Below are 21,095 nucleotides of genomic sequence, written 5' to 3'. Positions count from 1 at the left end.
GCATCCAGGAATTCTGGGCTCAGGAAATTGGGTCCAGCAAGAATTGTTTTACCGGCATTAATTCACACATAAACCAGCAATTTTCTTACTTCAGTTTATAGCTTTTCCCTCCCCGCCTCTCTTTTTCCTGAAAATTGTAGATTCTTTCCATACTTTCCATTTAGATTTTGCCTTTGGTGTTCTGGGGTTGAACTCTCCCAATGTTTGATGCTTGATATGTATAGCTAATTTTATTTTATTTTTAACATCTTTATTGTAAGTGCTTTACAATTGTGTGTTAGTTTCTGCTTTATAGCAAAGTGAATCAGTTATACATATACATATATCCCCAAATCTCCTCCCTCTTGCGTCTCCCTCCCACCCTCCCTATCCCACCCCTCTAGGTGGACACAAAGCACCGAGCTGATCCCCTGTGCTATGCTGATCCCCTGTGCTATGCAGCTGCTTTCCACTAGCTGTTTTACATTTGGTAGTGTATATATGTCCATGCCACTCTTTCACTTCGTCCCAGCTTACCCTTCCCCCTCCCCATGTCCTCAAGTCCATTCTCTACGTCTGTGTCTTTATACCTGTCCTGCCCCTAGGTTCTTCAGAACCTTTTTTTTTTTTTGATTCCATATATATGTGTTAGCATACGGTATTTGTTTTTCTCTTTCTAACTTACTTCACTCTTTATGACAGTCTCTAGGTCCATCTACCTGCTAATTTTATTAAAATGGAAGAGCCTAGCTTTTTGCCCACTAGTCCCTGGTTTCAGAAACTTAATCAGGCAAAATCAGCTGTTTTATTTTCTGAAATATGGGGGTCTTATGTAATCAGAACAAAGGTAGCATGGCATGAAATCCATCAATCAGCAGAATAGCATCTTGTGGTTCATAAATGCATGTTTTAGATTTAGCAAGGCTCTGACCATGTGAAGAGACTTAGCATTTCTACTTTAGCAATCTCAACCACAGTGATTTCATTAATGACACTTCTGAGTTAAATTCAGCAACATGCTTCCCCAAAAGGGAGGGGGTGATTGTATTTCCTTTTTTTTTCTTTTTTTTTTTTTTTTTGTGGTACGCAGGCCTCTCACTGCTGCGGGCCCAGCCGCTCCGCGGCATGCGGGATCCTCCCGGACTGGGGCACGAACCCGCGTCCCCTGCATCAGCAGGCGGACTCTCAACCACTGTGCCACCAGGGAAGCCCTGTATTTTCTTTTTAGGTGTTAAGTTAGATGATATGGAAATAGCTTTATATTTTCTATTTTTAATTTAAAAATTATGTAACCATGGTGCCAGAAAAAATTTTGAATAGAAAAAATTACGACAAAACCACTACCCTTTTACGTGTTATTTATAATTACAGTCATAGTCAAGAATAGTTTGTGATCTCTTGGTCCCTTAATGTACCAACTCTCCTGTTTCTATCTAGTGTTCTAAATGTTTTTAGGTGTGATTTTCTCTCCTGTTTTCCTTTCCACTCCTTTGGGGCACTTTGTTTGTATTTTTTTTTTTTTTGCTGGTATAGATATGACACTTTGAATATTTTTGTATATGTAGCATTTTATTCTTGTTTTTAAAGTTTTTCCTTAAGGATTCTCAACAGTGGGAATATTAGGTGAAAAAATATCGTTTTATAGCTTCTGTAAAGGCACATAAGGCAATGTAGTTTTATTGTGGGTTGGGTAAAATTGTTAGGTGTTTGAATTAGAAGTGGTTTGGGAGCCCCTATTACTGAATTCACCTAGAGACCAGGGGATCCCATTTTAAATAAACTTTGAAGTAAGTTAAATTTTAAAAAAAGGAATCTTATAAATGTTTGTTTAATACAATCTTATAAATAGGAGCTAAGAGATTATCTAGTTCAACTCATCAAATGTGTGTGGATACACACACACATGTCTGTTATACTCTAGGTTTTGGAGGATATTACAAAGTAATAAATAAATGTAGGGCCATATAGATTTCCAGAATGTTTTAAATGAGTACTGGGGAAGATAAGATAGCTTTCATGGAGATTCAGCTTTTGTGTGGCTCCAGGGAAAAGACTTTGAGTCAGGTAGATTTTAGGATTAGTGTAAAAGAAGTCTTTAAAAACTGACTCTAAAATGTGTCCAATAAATAACTCTTAAAAATAGCCAACAGGGCTTCCCTGGTGGCGCAGTGGTTGAGAGTCCACCTGCCGATGCAGGGGACACGGGTTCGTGCCCTGGTCCGGGAAGATCCCACATGCCGCGGAGCAGCTAGGCCCGTGAGCCATGGCCGCTGAGCCTGCGTGTTCGGAGCCTGTGCTCCGCAACGGGAGAGGCCCGCGTACTGCAAAAAAAAAAAAAAAAAAAAAAGCCAACAATGGAAACAGACCTCTTCCAGAGGTTAGTTCTGGGTCCCTCAATATTCAAGTAAAGTCCTTATCTACTTGGGATATTCATTTCTAAGTTTGGTGTTAAATCACGAGTCCCTCTTTTGCTTGTGACTGCAGGAATGCTTTTTGATTTAGACACATCAGTTTCCTGATCCCCACATCATTGAAATTCCTCTTCAGTTCCTTTAACCTAACATTTTAAAACTGTCAGGGTCCTGTATTCATGAGCCTCTGAAAGACTTGTTTCCTTCATGCTCACCTTCATAGAGCAGGCTTTTTCCTGTTTTCATCTCTCTCTACTTAAGGTAAGAAGATGCCTTATAAGCAGTGTTTCCAATTGCTGAAATGCTAAAAACACAGACAAACAAACATTAAAAGAAATCTTTCTAGGAGTACTTTGCTCAGTTGCTGGTTTGGAATCTTTGCCCAGGATGGGTTCAGTAGAAACTTATACTGGAAAGCTCAGTGGTGTGGATTTTGAGGAGGCTGATGATGGGACAGAAGGAAGGTGATTACTAGAATGAGTTAAAAAAAACCAAAAAACTAGTTATGGAAAAATAGTAAGAAACAGGTGTCTTCTCTCCGCTACCCTTCACTTTCCACCAAAAGCTTTAGGGCTGATTTTTTAAAACTTTTGTTGCTCTTGGTTTTAAGGGTTTGAAAACTTAAAAAAAAAATCATCTGTGTTTTATCTTTTTTGTATTTTGAAGCTGATTACATAGGAACAAACTTATTTGTGAAAAGTTGCTTTTTAGTTTTGATGCTGGCATATAACATTCTGTTGATTATTGTCTTTCAAATAGTCATATCAAAACCACATACTTTTTGCCTGCTCACTGCATGTTGAGATGAATTTGATTTGGGCCTAATTCAGAGAATTTATTATTGATATAAGCTTCAGTATTTACCCAAATACCACACTTCAGTTTATTGTTTTCCCTCCCAGGCATAATACTTTTTTTCCCCTTTATAATCAGTTCCAGAATCTAGGAATAATGCATGATTAGACCAAACCTAGATGTGTTCAGTTAAGGAAGGACAGAAGCCAGTTTCATTGATTAAATTGAGTTTTGGGGGTAGAGTTGTATTGGGTACATTATGAATACATTTGAGATCTTCTGAAATTAAAAATACATTAAACGTACTTCTATTTTTTTTCCTTTTGCATGCAAATGAGTATTTTACAGTGTTATATGTTCTGCAGTGAATCGCTAAAGGATGATATTTCAAATTCCATTTTATTATAGGTAAAATAATTATATAAAATATATAACTATGCTCCTCTCATGTCTGTTATTATTTTATAATAGCAATTCCTTTTTTCACACACTTCCCCTTGCCCAATTAAACTGAAGAAATTTGCTTTATAAAATAAGTTGGAACTTAGAATAAAGGGTGACTTTTTGAGACTTCAGTATTTGGCTTAACATTTTAATGTATATACCCCTGAACATTTTGAGTTATAAAAGGTTTAACAGAGGACTTGATAGTGCTTTCAAAGAATATCCTAAGAATGACTGTGTAACTTTTGTGTATTAAAGGGAGTTGAGTGCTTTTGGAGAATTCAAAATAACATTTGTTTTCTTTCTTCTAAAAATACGTAAGTAATATATGAATGTAAACTTGTTGAAGACTCAACTGACAGAAAAATAGACTAAAATGGCAAACCTAGTTTTTCTTCTCTATGGTCTCCCACGCAACCCAGTCCCTACTCTCTCCACCTTTCTCTGTGTTGACAACTGGTAAGTTTTATGATTATATAACGTTTCACTTTATGTCTCCAACCCCACCTCACCCTCCCTCCTCCATAAGCCTTTTTGAAATCTGAGAAAGCAAGGTGATTTTTTTTTTTTTTTGGACAGGAAAGTGGGATTTATTGGTGGGCATGAGTAAGGAGGGGACAGTGCCAAAGCTCTCATGAGTGAGAGCCGTTTGTCCAGGAGACCACAACTAGGGATGTATTTGACCCCACAGCCATCTGGGATGAGCCGCTTTTCTGCCGCCATGTTTTCATATTCATCTGCATTAAACTTAGTAAATCCCCAGTTCTTGGAGATGTGGATCTCCTGGTGGCTAGGGAACGTGAACTTGGCTGTGAGTTGGGCCTCAGTCACGTGCTCCTTGTTCAGCTTGGTGTGGATGGATTTATGACCTGGCCAATGTGGACCCTAGCCACTGTGCCCTGGGGCTTTCCAAAGGCACTGTACATACTTGTCTGGAGTCCAGATTGGGGACAGCATCCAGACATGAATGTCCACCGGAAAGGGCTGTCTCCAAGGTCCCTTAGGGCAACCTGTATAAGCAACAGGCTGTACACTGCCCAGGAGGCTGTGTTTGTAGCCATTGCACACCAGGCCTCCACAGGGAAGGTGATTCTTTTTTTTTTTTTTTTTTTGCAATACGCGGGCCTCTCACTGTTGTGGCCTGTCCCGCTGTGGAGCACAGGCTCCAGATGCGCAGGCTCAGTGGCCATGGCTCACGGGCCTAGCCGCTCCGCGGCATGTGGGATCTTCTCGGACCAGGACACGAACCCGTGTCCCCTGCATCGGCAGGCGGACTCTCAACCACTGCGCCACCAGGGAAGCCCAGGGAAGGTGATTCTTAATTAAATATTTTGTTGTTATAACAGCTCTGGTTATTAATGCTCGACCAACTTATGTTAGTATTGTAAGGGTTTTTCAGAGCACTTATTACATTGGGTCTTTTTGTGTAATCAGTGTTTTCAGTGGGTATGTCATTTTCAGAGGGTTTTTTTTCATCTTGTTTCGTTTTTTAAGCAGTGGCTATAAGACAGCAAAGTGACAGTGTATTAGGATTCCAGAGCCATGGCTGGCTTCCAGTCTTGGGCTATGTTAGTAACTATTCCCTGGGCAAATCCTATAATCATTGTAGGCCTTTTTTAAGGATATGTAAAATGATAAGTTCAGTCTATTCTATACCATATATGGTTTCTTTCAACTCTAATTTCAAAGCACCCTTTGATTTGGAGAATAGTTGACATTTTAAAAGTATAGAGAAGCTTGGGGATGTTTTATCACTGCTTTTAGAAGATAATGTTAGTCACTTTGGTTAATTTGAAATCCTAGGTTAGGAACTGAAACACCTTGTTATAGTAGTGTTCGTATAGAAAATATGCTATGTTGAATTAGGCCGTATTCAGAAACACATTGTGGCATAATGGGGAATAATATTTAGGATTCTTGGCAGTCTTATTTTCCCAAGCTCTCCAGTTTACTCCCTTTCCTCATATATACATAATCTATAAAATATTCAGTGAGAGGGGAACCAACGTCCAAATTTGACTCCTAAGATATATACAGTGGTTGGATTTTTACAGAGTGGTAAAATTAATACCATATATTAGTGATGTGTCTTGAAGTTTGTTTCCTCTTTATTTCACTAAAATCCTAGTGATTCTAGTCCCAGTAACTTGGTTTTAACATGGAACTGTGAATTGTCTTCAGTTTTGTTTTGTTTTTCCTGGAAGCTTCTTGAGTGAGGGGAAGTAAAAAACATTTACTCAAATTTTTTTCATAGAATTGTCTAGAAACATTAAGCCATTATCTCTTTTTTTTTAAAACATCTTCATTGGAGTATAATTGCTTTACAATGGTGTGTTAGTTTCTGCTTTACAACAAAGTGAATCAGTTATACATATACAGATATCCCCATATCTCCTCCCTCTTGCGTCTCCCTCCCACTCTCCCTATCCCACCCCCCAGGTGGTCACAAAGCACTGAGCTGATCTCCCTGTGCTATGCAGCTGCTTCCCACTAGCTATTTTACATTTGGTATTATATATAAGTCCATGCCACTCTCTCACTTCATAACAGCTTCCCCTTCCCCTTCCCATGTCCTCAAATCCATTCTCTATGTCTGCGTCTTTATTTCTGTCCTGCCCCTAGGTTCTTCAAAACCGTTTTTTTTTTTTAAGATTCCATATATATATGTGTTAGCATACGGTATTTATTTTTCTCTTCCTGACTTAACTTCACTCTGTATGAAAGACTCTAGGTCCATCCACCTCACTACAAATAACTCAATTTCGTTTCTTTTTATGGCTAGGTAATATTCCATTGTATATATGTGCCACATCTTCTTTATCCATTCATCTGTCGATGAACAGTTAGGTTGCTTCCATGTCCTGGCTATTGTAAATACAGCTGCAATGAATGTTGTGGTACATAACTCTTTTTGAATTATAGTTTTCTCAGGGTATATGTCAAGTAGTGGGATTGCTGGGTCGTATGGTAGTTGTATTTTTAGTTTTTTAAGGAACCTCAATACTGTTCTCCATAGTGGCTGTATCAGTTTACATTTCCATCAACAGTGTATGAGGGTTCCCTTTTCTCCACACCCTCTCCAGCATTTATTGTTTGTAGATTTTTAATGATGGCCATTCTGACCAGTGTGAGATGATACCTCATTGTAGTTTTGCTTTGCATTTCTCTAATGATTAATGATGTTGAGCATTCTTTCAAGTGTTTGTTGGCAATCTGTATATCTTCCTTGGAGAAATGTTTATTTAGGTCTTCTGCCCATTTTTGGATTGGCTTGTTTGTTTTTTTGATATTGAGCTGCATGAGCTGCTTGTAAATTTTGGAGATTAATCCTTTGTCAGTTGCTTCATTTGCAAATATTTTCTCCCATTATGAGGGTTGTCCTTTTGTCTTGTTTATGGTTTCCTTTGCTGTGCAAAAGCTTTTAAGTTTCATTAGGTCCCATTTGTTTATTTTTGTTTTTATTTCCATTTCTCTAGGAGGTGAGTCAGAAAGGATCTTGCTGTGATTTATGTCATAGAGGGTTCTGCCTGTGTTTTCCTCTAAGAGTTTGATAGTGTATGGCCTTACATTTAGGTCTTTAATCCATTTTGAGCTTATTTTTGTGTATGGTGTTAGGGAGTGTTCTAATTTCATTCTTTTACATGTATCCGTCCAGTTTTCCCAGCACCATTTATTGAAGAGGCTGTCTTTTCTCCATTGTATATTCTTCCCTCCTTTATCAAATATAAGGTGACTATATGTTCGTGGGTTAATCTCTGGGCTTTCTATCCTGTTCCATTGATCTATATTTCTATTTTTGTGCCAGTACCATACTGTCTTGATTAATGTAGCTTTGTCCTATAGTGTGAAGTCAGGGAGCCTGATTCCTCCAGATCCGTTTTTCTTTCTCAAGATTTCTTTGGCTGTTTGGGGTCTTTTGGGTTTCCATACAAATTGTGAAAGTTTTTGTTCTAGTTCTGTGAAAAATGCCAGTGGTAGTTTGATAGGGATTGCATTGAATCTGTAGATTGCTTTGGGTAGTATAGTCATTTTCACAGTGTTGATTCTTCCAATCCAAGAACATAGTATATCTCTCCATCTGTTTGTATCATCTTTAATTTCTTTCATCAGTGTCTTATAATTTTCTGCATACAGGTCTTTTGTCTCCTTAGGTAGGTTTATTCCTAGGTATTTTATTCTTTTTGTTACAATGGTAAATGGGAGTGTTTCCTTAATTTCTCTTTCGGATTTTTCATCATTAGTGTATAGGAATGCAAAGGATTTCTGGGCATTAATTTTGTATCCTGCTACTTTACCAAATTCATTGAATAGCTCTAGTAGTTTTCTGGTAACATCTTTAGGATTCTCTAGCAAATAGTGACGACTTTACTTCTTCTTTTCTGACTTGGATTCCTTTTATTTCTTTTTCTTCTCTGATTGCTGTGGCTAAAACTTCCCAAACTATATTGAATAATAGGGGTGAGAGTGGGCAACCTTGACTTGTTCCTGATCTTAGTGGAAATAGTTTCAGTTTTTCACCACTGAGGACGATGTTGGCTGTGGGTTTGTCATATATGGCCTTTATTATGTTGACGTAAGTTCCCTCTATACCTACTTTCTGGAGGGTTTTTATCATAAATGGGTGTTGAATTTTGTCATAAGCTTTCTCTGCATCTATTGAGATGATCATATGGTTTTTCACCTTCAATTTGTTAACATGGTGTATCACATTGATTGATTTGGGTATATTGAAGAATCCTTGTATTCCTGGGATAAACCCCACTTGATCATGGTGTATGATCCTTTCAATGTGCTGTTGCATTCTGTTTGCTAGTATTTTGTTGAGGATTTTTGCATCTATGTTTATCAGTGATACCAATCTCTAATTTTCTTTTTTTGTGACATCTTTGGTTTTGGTATCAGGGTGATGGTGGCCTCGATAATTACCTTAAATGTAAATGGATTAAATGATCCAAGCAAAAGACATAGACTGGCTGAATGGGTACAAAAACAAGGCCCATATATATGTTGTCTACAAGAACCCCACTTCAGACCTAGGGACACATACAGACTGTAAGTGAGGGGATGGAAAAAGATATTCCATGCAAGTGGAAATCAGAAGAAAGCTGGAGTAGCAATTCTCATATCAGACCAAATAGACTTTAAAACAAAGACTATTACAAGAGACAAAGAAGGACACTACATAATGATCAAGGGATCAATCCAAGAAGAAAATATAACAACTGTAAATATTTATGCACCCAACATAGGAGCACCTCAATACATAAGGCAAATGCTAACAGCCATAAAAGGAGAAATTGACAGTAACACAATCATAGTAGGGGAATTTAACACCCCACTTTTACCAATGGACACATCTTCCCAAATGAAAATAAATAAGGAAGCACAAGCTTTAAATGATACATTAAACAAGATGGACTTGATATTTATACGACGTTTCACCCCAAAACAACAGAATACACATTCGTCTCAAGTGCTCATGGAACATTCTCCAGGATAGATCACATCTTGGGTCACAAGTCAAGCCTTGGTAAATTTAAGAAAATTGAAATCGTATCACGTATCTTTTCTGACCACAACACTATGAGACTAGATATCAATTACAGGAAAAAATCTGTAAAATATACGGACACATGGAGGCTAAACAATACCCTACTTAATAACCAAGCGATCACTGAAGAAATCAAAGAGGAAATCAAAAAATACCTAGAAACTAATGACAATGAAAACACGACAACCCAAAACCTATGGGATGCAGCAAGAGCAGTTCAAAGAGGGAAGTTTATAGCAATACAATCCTACCTTAAGAAACAAGAAACATCTCAAATAAACAACCTAACCTTACACCTAAAGCAATTAGAGAAAAAAGAACAAAAAACCCCCAAAGTTAGCAGAAGGAAAGAAATCATAAAGATCAGATCAGAAATAAATGAAAAAGAAACGAAGGAAACGATAGCAAAGATCAATAAAACTAAAAGCTGGTTCTTTGAGAAGATAAACAAATTGATAAACCATTAGCCAGACTCCTCAAGAAGAAAAGGGAGAAGCCAAATCAATCGAATTAGAAATGAAAAAGGGGAAGTAACAACTGACACTGCAGAAATACAAAGGATCATGAGAGATTACTGCAAGCAACTATATGCCAATAAAATGGACAACCTGGAAGAAGTGGACAAAGTCTTCGAAATGCACAACCTTCTGAGAGTGAAGCAGGAAGAAATAGAAAATATGAACAGACCAATCACAAACACTGAAATTGAAACTGTGATTACAAATCTTGCAACAAATAAAAGCCCAGGACCAGATGGCTTCACAGGTGAATTCTATCAAACATTTAGAGAAGAGCCAACAGCTATCCTTCTCAAACTCTTCCAAAATATAGCAGGGGGAGGAATACTCCCAAACTCATTCTAGGAGGCCACCTGCTTTGTTTTTCTTTATTATACTTATCAACCCCTGATGTTATTTTTTGTCTTGACTACTCCCCAGTAGAATGTGAGCTCCAAAAAAGCAGCTCAGAAGATGATTAGCAAGATTTAGGGAAGCAGAATGTGGGAAATTCTTGGTACGTTAATTGTGCCACGTTGCATTGAGAACTCTGCAGCAGGGAGGGTTTGATCCTGCCTGTTTCTTTGGCCAGCCTTGAGGACTTGGGCTGCAGCATGACTCCTGCTTCAGCACTGCAGCACCTGTAGCATATCAAAACAATTGGGCTTCTTTTATTTTGATTGATTGATTGATTTTTTTTTTGGTAGGAAAATGGCTGAGTAATATTCCAGTTGCAATTAATATGTTTGACAAATCTTTGACAGTGAACTCTAGGCATTAGCTGATGACCTATTCACTGTGTATTTTGGAGCGAAGAAGGAAGAACCACAATCCAAGTAATATCTAATTATTTGGGGATTTGACCCATAATGTCCTCTTCCCTTTTCCTCAGTTATGATAAATTTCCAAAGCATTTTCTTCTTGTTAAACTAAGGAGGAGAAACATTTTTTTCCAGTTTGGTTTTACCTGTATTTATTCATTGTTCCCTTGACTGAATACTCACATAATTAAAATGATGAGTAAACAGTTAAGTAGAAGACCTTGGCCAGCATAATAGACACTACCTGAATTTTCTTTTTCTGTGTTTAGCAAAGGAAAGTGTTAAGTTTGAATTTTGTTGAACATTACTGTTTTGTTTTTTTTTCCTTTTGTTCCCAGTCCCTTCTCTCCCCTCCCCCATGTCTCTTGATTCCTTTCTATTTTTACATTTATTTTTATTTTTACATTTCTTATTTTGGGAGAAACTTAAAATTGTATGGCCCTCTTTCCCCTCACTGTCCCTCTTCTTTCCCTCTCATCCCAACAAGTAGGTCTCTATTTCTTTTCTCATTTTGGAGTAATAACTTCACTAAAAGAGTCCTGAGTCATAGAATTGGGACATTCATATACTACTGCATGGACAACCCTAAAATATAGTTTTGAAATATCTATTTTTAAAAGATCTTTTTTCTCCCTATTTTCAATGCCTGGTAATTATCTACATCTGGATATATTTTAATCCTTCTTGCAAACCTGATACATTAAGACTCAGCTGAGTCAATGCCAGGCATGTGATGCACATTTAATGTTAAATAAATTTTTTGTTACAAATCCTCTCCTGCTCCATATTTTTAAAAATTAGAACCTATGTATATACATGGGAAAAGTTTGCTAAATTGTAGCTGGCAGGGATGATAGGAGGTTAGGAAAGGGATGTGTAATTCAGGATGGTGTGGTGAATTTACTCTTGAATCAGAAAGATTTGTATTTGAATCCAGGCTTAATGATTTTTGCTTTTATGCTATGACCTGGTGAACTTAACTTCTCTGAGTCTTTATTCCCTCCTATGTTAGATTTGAATAATACTGTTGCACAGACTTGGCTATGATGAATACGTGGGAATATTTGTAAAGTAGCTTTTTAAGTTTTTTTTTGTGTGTGTGTGGTTTATGGGTGTATATGATCAGACATATATGTTATCATTGAACTCTTCTTTTTCTCCTTATCTCATCATCTGTCAAGCTTTGCCTGAAGAATCTTTGTAGCCTTCATTTTCTCTCTGCTGCCACATTCTTTGATCTAGCTTGCATGTTCTCCCTTATGTGGCTTTTTGGTCTTATGTGTGGCAAGGGAAAAATGGTAAAGAGCTCTGAGTTTCAATTCCAGTTTCTTCTCTTATTGAATAGTATATTCTGTGCAGTATAGTATAGTCCAGTTTCAAGAAGAGTTGGGATATTTATGATATTGATTACTTAACAGCAGCTCTCCACCAGGGGTATGCATTAGATTCCTTGTCTCCACATACCTTTCATCTCTATTAGACTTTAAGCGTCTGGATGACAGATTCTGTGTCTATATGTGTTACACTACTGCCCCCTCAGTAGTGGTACTGGTACTGGTACTTCGTACAGTGTGTACTGAGCCCCATCTCCCTTTCAGATTTTGGGGAAATTGATTTGCATTTTTATAATGTTTAGTAAAATTTATAAAAAATGCTCTTGGTATGTTAAGCTAGTCTTAAGTCATTTTCCATAAAATGTAGAATTTCTTATTTTTCTCGGACTCCAGGTCTGGCTTTTGACAGGCTGCTTTCTTGTCTACAACTTGTGTTTTTATGATAAACATAAGACTCAGCTGTCAGGCTAGCTTTTCTTCTTGTAATGTTTGCCAGACATGGTTGTTGTTGGAAGACAGTTCTCCATGGTTCTCTCACATGTCTTGTATGTTTTACAAGCAGAGATGCTACTGACTGCCTTTTTTCTAGACTGTATTTTTCAAGGAGGTTTATATAGTGAGCAGCCTTGGAAGAGAGTTATTGTTTCTCTCCAGAGCAAAAGGCAGGTTTGCTTACTATTCAGTATAATAAAAAAGTCTCCCTTCAGAGTGTGTTTACTTAGTGTCCAGCATGGTAAAGGTAGTATCACCCTACAGAGCAAAAGATAAGCATGTTTATGCCCATTATAAAAGGTTTGGGTTCCTAAGCTCAGGGTTTCTTTCATGGAACATGATCCACTGCATGTACAGTTGTCACCTGACCATCTTTGTGTTACCCTATGGGAAATGGGACTCAGGGAACTGGCACAAAACCTGATACTAGTACTGCTATTGCCATGAGTAATAAAGTTCTTTTCTCTAACCTGTAAGTCTTGTGTCTGTCTTCAGCATCTATAAAGCCGTGGTAGGATAATTTGTTAGTTTACGAGTAGGGTAAAATTTCAGACCCGTCACAGTTTTTGACAGTAATATGAAAGCCACTCTTTTCAGAACTGCAAAATGGGCCCTCTACAAGTAATTCTTGTTAAGCCTTAATCTACATTAAGCCTGGGTCTCTGGAAAGGTACCTAGATGAGGCTAGAACTCAGGTTCCTTATGACTATACTGTGTTTTCTCTTTTCTCCCTATTTTTTTCAATGAAACTAAATTTATTCAAATTCAAGGACTATCATTCTGAAATCGTCTTTCTATGAAATGATGTTAACAGTGATCTCTTTTTCTCTCTCTTTTCCCAAAATAAAAGCATTGCTATTTTATACAGTTGAGCTACACTGGCAAGTGTGTTGATTTGTTTACTTAACACTGAAGTTTGGAATGTATGTTATCTTCAAGAGAAAAATGGGGTAGTTGGGAGTACATTTCTTTTTAATTGGGTAACATGACAATCTCAATGATAAATAACCTAATAAACTAGGTAATAAAACATAGTATGTTGATGGTGACAAATGTTGAGAAAGAAAGGGAGGACAGGACAGTGTTGAAATTTTAGGTAATGTTGGCTACGGAAGCTCTCACGGAGGTGACTTGAGTAAAGGTCTGAAGTTAAGAGATGAGCCATTTAACTCTCTGGAGGAAAAGCATTCTGGGCAGAGGGAACAGCAAGTACAAAGGCTCTGCAGCAAAGTGTTCCTGGTACAAGACATTGAGGAGGCTGATTTGTAATGCTTTGAAGACATATAATGAGAGGATTATAGCGTTGCCCTTTGCTTAGCTATCTTTTTATTCTTCAACCAGAGCACTTACTTTTATGTTTAGGTACTTTTTCACTTGAGGAATGGAATTTCTTCCTTTAAAAATAATTTGAAAACTACTAAACTAGATAATTTTTCTTCTGCAGTATTCTGTAGTTCTCCTTGATGGTCTCTGTAAGGGCTCATTTTTCAGCAGTCAACATAAGTCCCACATCTGTGTTTTTCAATTCAGCAGGTATTTGAGAGCTGTGTTAGACCTTACTTTACAGGCATACCTCGTTTTATTGTGCTTTGCTTTATTGCATTTCACAGATCATTGCATTTTTTACAAATTGAAATTTGTGGCAACCCTGCATTGAGCAAGTCTGTTGGTGCCATTTTTCCAGTAGCATTTGCTCATTTTATGTTTCTCTGTCACATTTTGGTAATTCTCGCAATCTTTCAAGCTTTTTTGTTATCTTTGTTATGGTGATCTGTGGTTAGTGGTCAGTAACATCTTTGATGTTACTATCACCACTTGCTGAAGGCCTAGATGATGGTTAGCATTTTTTAGCAATAAAGTATTTTCTAATTAAGGTATGTACATTGTTTTCTTAGACCTAATACCATTGCACACTTAATAGACCACAGTATAGTGTAAACATAACTTTTTCATGTACTGAAAACCCAAAAATTTTTGACTCGCTCTCACTTTATTGCGATATTTGCTTTATTGTGGTGATCTGGATCTGGACCTGCAATATATTTGAGGTATGCCTCTGTATGACTTATGTTTTAACTCCCACATGGATTATTTTCTTTATATTTCTGTTGAAGAGAAGAGACTGAGGCAGGCTGGAATAGTTAGAGAATACCCTAAGATAGCATACAAACTAAAACCTCTCTAGCCAAGGTCTCTATTTACCCTTTGTTACTAAATATAAAGGCTGGCTTTCAATTCTTGTTGACCTTGAAAATTAGTGCCATACCATTTCCTCCTTGAAACACCATCCTATCCCTCTGGCTGTACCATTTCTATCTCTCAAGGATTCTTCTTTCCTTGGGTTTATACCTTGACTGTCCATGCTTCTTACTCCTTAGTCTCTGGATACTCTGATCTACTTTATGGCTTCAGTTACTATGTATATGTTGTTGATTCTCATATCAAAATTTCTAGTCTTAAATTCCACTCGAGCTCTAAGCAGTTGTAATAAGTTGGCTTCTGACATATCCATTTTGATGGCCAGTGGGCAACATAGATTCAGATATCTAAAGCAAGGTATCTTTATTTATCTTTCTTCAAGAAAGGTAACTTTCTCCCACAAAGAAAAACAAACTTGTTCTTCCTCTTTCTTTATTTTGGTAAATAGTATTCTTGATCAGTTAAGCTGGAATATTTATGTTGATGCCCATTAGTCAAAGACCATCATGCCCACAGTGTACAAAATTGGGTTTGTTGATGCTTTCTGCAGCAAGGAAACCACACACCATAAGAAACCATGTATCTCAGCAAGGCTATGCTGAACAAACTTAGAGCATATGGGCTTTTGTTAGATAATATTGGGGAGGATTCAGGGAATTGGTGGGGATTTGCTGTGGATTAGGTACTATCAAGAAGTGAGGGTAGGGCTTCCCTGGTGGTGCAGTGGTTGAGAGTCCGCCTGCTGATGCAGGGGACACGGGTTCGTGCCCCGGTCCGGGAAGATCCCACATGCCGCGGAGCGGCTGGGCCCGTGAGCCATGGCCGCTGAGCCTGTGCGTCCGGAGCCTGTGCTCCGCAACGGGAGAGGCCACAACACTGAGAGGCCCGCGTGCCACAAAAAACCAAACCAAAACCAAAAAACAAGTGAGGGTAATTCTATGATTGGATATCTTAATAAATGTTATCCCAGAGGTTGAGAAGACCAGGGTGAGGCTAAAATTGTAATTGGTAAAGAAGTAGCAGTCATTCGTGTTAGCTGGGTTTGTGTGTGTGTGTGTGTGTGTGTGTGTGTGTGTGTGTGTGTGTGGTTGTGCAGAGATCTTGCTTTTGTCTATATTCACATTCAGATTGGCTTGGTTTTGCCTCACTTGCATCATGGTCTCAGAGGACCTTTTATCTGATGTTGGTGATCTGTGAGATTCCGTTTGACAGAAAAGCATCACAGCCTAGCTATGAGTGCTAGGTTCCTTCTTAGCTATGAGGGGCTGCTTTTCTCTCCCTCACTTATTTGAAATAGATGTAAAAGATGAGGTAGTATATGGATAGCAGGAAGATGGATTAAGAGTGTTTAGACAGGGTATATGAACAAAGAATTTACTTGTGGTTGGTTGTTTATGTGTGAGAGGCAGTAAAGAAACTTATTCTGTTTGAAATACATCAGTAGAATCTAGTGTTAATGTTGAAGCAGAGATGTCTAGTTTGTTTATTCCTTACTAGGGGAAGAGGGGTTGGGGGTGGGGTTATGTGTCAGTCATATATTGGGCTATTTAAAACTAAATGTTTGCATACTTACTATGTGCTAGACATTAAGTGCTTGTGTGATCTCTTTTAATCTCTTGGGTTAATTGGGTTAGAAAGGAAGGATGCATATCCCTGGCATTGGGAATAAGGACCAAACTGGAGATCCAAGTGGGGCTAGTGGTGTTAAGTAATATTTAAGAGTGTGAGTTTCATCATAATAGATTGGGTTTGAATCCTGCCACCACCTCCCAATTAGTAGTGATAAGATCTTGAACAAGTTACTCAACCCCTTAGAACCTCTGTATTTTACAGATTTAAATGGGCAATAATAATACTGTCTTCAGATGACTGGCGATACTTGGTACTTAGTAAGCACTCGGTATACAATAGCTGCTTTTATTACTTTTCTCTTATTGGCTATGTGCCTTTGGACAAATCACAAAACTCAGATCCTCAGTTCTGACGTCATTTTACAGGATTGGTATAGGGATCAAAAAGTGTAAATTGAAGTGCTTTAGAAAGAAAGCACTTACACAAATAAAATAAATGTTAATGTCTAGTATATTGTTTCTCAAGTGTTTGAATTTACTTGACAAGTAAAGGACTGTGGTAGGGTTATGATGTTTTTGGATCAAGTTATACAGGTTCTTGAATGTTAGGATGAGAAATTTAGATTTGATGCTGTGGACTTTAGAAGTTCAGCCATCAGATAGACTTTAGAGCAGGGGGATGAGATGATTCAAATGGTGGTCTAGGAAACTTGGAATTGGAGAGGGAGAGCCTAAAGGTTCAAAGACCAGATTTAGGAAGCTAAATTTCAGGCTAAGTAATGGTAGCCCAGATTAGTGAAATAATAGTAGAAGTGAAAAATCTGTGATGTTTGTAAGGAATTACTGCAATATAATTATAAGTTGAATGTGAAGGCTGTAGAAATGACAATAAAGGCTTCTTGAACTTTAATTTTGGAAATGGATTGGTTAAAGTTATTTAGATGTAAATAGTTAATAAATTTGAAGAAATAACCTTGTTACAATGTACAGAATGACCAGAGACTTTCGGTTTTAGGTATTTATTTGGCTTTCCCCATGACATAGACTCAAATGTGTACTGTGCAAAAAGAAAACTGTTGGAAAAGGGTACAGGTTTCAGTGGTAAGCTGTAAAGAATTTTATTTTAAGTTAAAGTAAGTATATGTATGTTAGAAATGTTGTGATTAAAATCTGTTTGCTGTGCTGCAGTGAGGGGTGAAATTACTTCGAAATGCTTCAAAAAATGATAGATGGATAGATATGTGATAAATCAAATATAGAAAAATGTTAATTGTAGAATCTCAGTGGTCGGCACGTGGATGTTCACTGTAAACTTCTTTAATCTTTTCCATGTTTTTGAAAGTTTTAATAATAAAATGTTGGAGGAAGAGTGGAGATATAAACTGCTAAAGGCTAGTCTTGAGAATTTCTCTTCCCTGACCTGAGACTTTTGTTTTCTCTATAGGAACTTTCCGCTGTACTTTTTGCCATACAGAGGTAGAAGAAGATGAATCAGCAATGCCCAAAAAAGATGCACGCACACTTTTGGCAAGGTTTAATGAACAAATTGAGCCCATTTATGCTTTGCTTCGAGAGACAGAGGATGTGAACTTGGCCTATGAAATACTTGAGCCAGAACCCACAGAAATACCAGCCCTGAAACAGAGGTGAGTGTAGGCCCTGTGCTCTTACCAAGAACACTTTTAAGCTTGCCCTTGTTTTAACTACCTGTACTTTGGAGAGCAGGATTGGGTAAGTAATTTACCAGGAGACTAAAAACTATAAGATTATGTGGATTCTAAGCTCTGCCACACATGTCATATTAACTTGTGCCTGTGATGAAATTTGTTTGTACTGAATGCAGAAGAGTATGAGCCCTAGGCAAAAATCTTTAAATAGTCAGGTTTGACTTTTAAGTACTCAATCTGCTTGGGCCTACTGCAACTCAGCCAATTGTTAGTTAGTCCTAAATTGGTTGTACCTTTTGGGGATATCTGAATTTTCCTAGTCAAGTTCTGAAGCCTGAAGTTCTTTAAGGAATACAGCTTTCACTTTTTTTGTATGTTTGTTTTTGAAGTTTTTAACCACACATTTCTTGCCTTCCTTAGTTTTCAGTGCAACTTTCTTGAAAGCGAAGTAAAGTGGGTGTTACCTATGGGTTAATACTTCTTACTGTGGCTCCCTATTTTTGTCAGTGTACCCTAATTTTTGAATTGCAGAGGCAGCCTTAATTTTGCCATGCCATAAAAAGTGGTTTTTCTTCTTTGAAAAGTATAACTGAGAATTGAGGTCAGGGAGTACTCTCCTATTCTTCCCTTTTTCTTTCTTCTTCCCAGTTTCAAGCTGAGGGCTTTTAGAGTTTATACCCGTCTACTCCCTTCCATAGAACACAATAGTCCAAGTTGTAATTGTATAGATTTTGGGAGCACTCTTAGTATTTTGTGCCCTCTGGTACTGATGCTGCAGAAAGGCCAGTTCTGGGCAGTCCTGAGCAAACTGAGCTGCTTTTTGGTGGTTAAAAACAATCCAGTTATACAGAAGGTTTTGTATCTGTACAAGTTATTGTGAATTTTCTTTTCTAGCATCTGTGTCAGTTAGGATACCTTTATCTGTGATAACAGAAAACCAACTAGAAGTAGCTTCAACAGTAAGAAAAACTTTCTAGCATGACCAGAAGTCCTTAGGTAGCACAATTCAGAATTAATTCCACAGCTCATTTACATCTTCAAGGATCTAGATTTGTTCCATACTTACTCTGCCGAACTTGGCCTGTTGGTTTTCCTCTTGGCACCACCAGGGGAGCTAGCCTAAGGTGGTCATGTCTTTCTAGGTATCACATTTAGATGAAAATGTTCAAGCACAGAAAATTGGACCATCCCTTCCTTGTGTCCTGTTTTAAGATGGAAAAAAGCTGTAACATAAGACTTTAAAATATAGTAAGACAAATAGATAGATTGGGTACAGAGAGGTGGCCTCGTAGGCCTAGACTCAGAGTGGGCCAGGAAGTAACTGATGAAAAAGCTATAAGAAAGAGTGATTTACAAAGCAGCCCTGGTACAGCTAAAGGCAGTAGTTACAAGGCATGGATTAAGTGACCAGATCAGCATGGTTTGTACAACTAGAGAGGGTGCATTTTTTTGATAGAAAAAGTGGCAGTGGGTCTGTAGATATCCAGAGGCAGAACAGGAGGGAGGGATGGGATGAACCCACGATTACCTCTAGAGGTTGGTCAGAAACACAGTATTCTCAGGGAGAGATGTAATGGGCCAGTCAGATACATGGATACGTCAGAGAAATCTCAACTAAACATGAGACAAAACTCAAGTAGATGTGAGTGGGTCCAGGAAGAAATGAGGAGCAATGGAGTAAGCAGATATGAAGTAGGACCAAAGAGAAGGAAAAACAGTGAATGGCTTCTGAGAGAGAGAACTGATACAGAACTTAAAGATAAATGAAGAAGTATTGCTTAGGCTCAGAATGAGACAGCCCACTACACAGGAGACAATCCAGGATTCATGGAAAAGATTTAGGAAAAATGGCAGAGAAGTAAAGGAGAAACATAGGACCAAGAGAAGCAGACACAGAAAGGAACACAGCAAAAGGTATGGAGAAAGATACAGAACAGGTACTAAATAAGCAGGTAGTTCATGAAATAGGAAGATAGTTTGTGCAATAAAAGAGCTGTCTAAACAGAAAGGGAGGGACAGTCATACCTAGAACTTGATGCAGAAAAGCATCAGTAGCAGGCAAAAAAAGACAAGGTGTGAGCTTAGACACACAGAAAATCAGGTATATTCAAAAGAATGTGGAGCACATTGAAAGTGAAATGCTCAGATAAAACGGGGAGCAGCAGAAAGGCTGAAAACTCATAGAGATGAGGAAACGTTAAGTGACTAGAGAAAGATAAGGAATGATCCAACCTGGAACAGACTAAGAAGATCATGGATAGTAGAAGTAAGAGGCAAAAAAAAATAGACTCAGAAACAGATCATGGTTGCTGTGGGGTAGAAATAATGGTTGGGCCTGGATTTGGAGAGTCAGCATAGGTGCAGAGATGGACAGATACAACTTGAAAAGAAGCTGATCTCTGCATAAAGATTTGCCTTATTTGGTGAGTCGCAGAATATTAATTCTGAGTTTAAGTCTGGCTTTGTAGAATACTATTCTAGCTTCTCAGCACACAAAAGAAAGGAAAAGCCCACAGAACTACTTTGAATTCTTCTGGGTTGAGCTGAGAGCATGCTTTTTAAAATATAACATGTGTTTTGTTTTGTTTGGGGTTTTTGTTTTGTTTTTAAACAAAATACTCATCAAAGATGTTACTGGGAGAGATTTTTACCAGACTAGTGTCTTTAAGTGGATTATGTCACTATTTCATCCTCCCCTCTCTCTAAGTAGACTTATTTAAACATCTTAATCTGTACAACCTCAATCATTTATATACACCTAATGCATTTATATACACCAGAGGATTCAGTGTTTGAGAAACTTAAATATAAATATGATGGGTTGTTCTAACCAATGTAACTTTCACCCTGTGGTATAAGAGCGGATTTTCCAGAATTATGAAAGCATGTGTGCATGATTGCTAGATAGAATTTATATGTAATTCTTCAGTAACGACTTCCCCAGCTGCCCTTCTTTTCTAGCACCAAGACTTCAAGTTTTCTTCTTCCCTTCCTCCTCTAATCTTGTTATATAGCAAGGACCGTGCAGCAACTGCTGCTGCAGCTGCTGGCCTAGCAGGTGGGCACCACCGGGAAGCATGGGCCACCAAGGGTCCCTCTTATGAGGACTTATACACTCAGAATGTTGTCATTAATATGGATGACCAAGAAGATCTTCATCGAGCCTCACTGGAAGGGAAATCTGCCAAAGAGAGACCTATTTGGTTAAGAGAGAGCACTGTCCAAGGAGCATATAGTTCTGAAGAGATGAAGGAAGGTAAGAGTAGAAGAAGTAAGATGAATATGTCTTGGGTATGGTAGAAAATGAACTTGACCTAGGAAATCACCTGGGCAA

General features: G+C 38.0%; 1 protein-coding gene and 1 non-coding gene across 2 annotated transcripts in view; one reads left to right on the top strand and one right to left on the bottom strand.

Annotated features, from left to right (window-relative positions):
* Positions 1-21,095, top strand: part of GTF2E1 (general transcription factor IIE subunit 1) — a 36,020-nt gene that overhangs the window by 8,989 nt on the left and 5,936 nt on the right. The window contains 2 exon segments of the mRNA XM_032630602.1: positions 17,539-17,740; positions 20,776-21,017. Coding sequence (XP_032486493.1) covers positions 17,539-17,740; positions 20,776-21,017 — 444 coding nt within the window.
* Positions 4,612-4,745, bottom strand: LOC116753703. Its single transcript, XR_004349806.1, has one exon. It is a non-coding gene; the product is annotated as a small nucleolar RNA SNORA70 (small nucleolar RNA).

Source organism: Phocoena sinus, chromosome 4 (assembly GCF_008692025.1).
Source record: "Phocoena sinus isolate mPhoSin1 chromosome 4, mPhoSin1.pri, whole genome shotgun sequence".
In the NCBI taxonomy this organism is placed as follows: Eukaryota; Metazoa; Chordata; class Mammalia; order Artiodactyla; family Phocoenidae; genus Phocoena; species Phocoena sinus.
The sequence above is the reverse complement of the archived record's forward strand: the minus strand, read 5'-3'. Positions and strand labels throughout refer to the sequence as shown.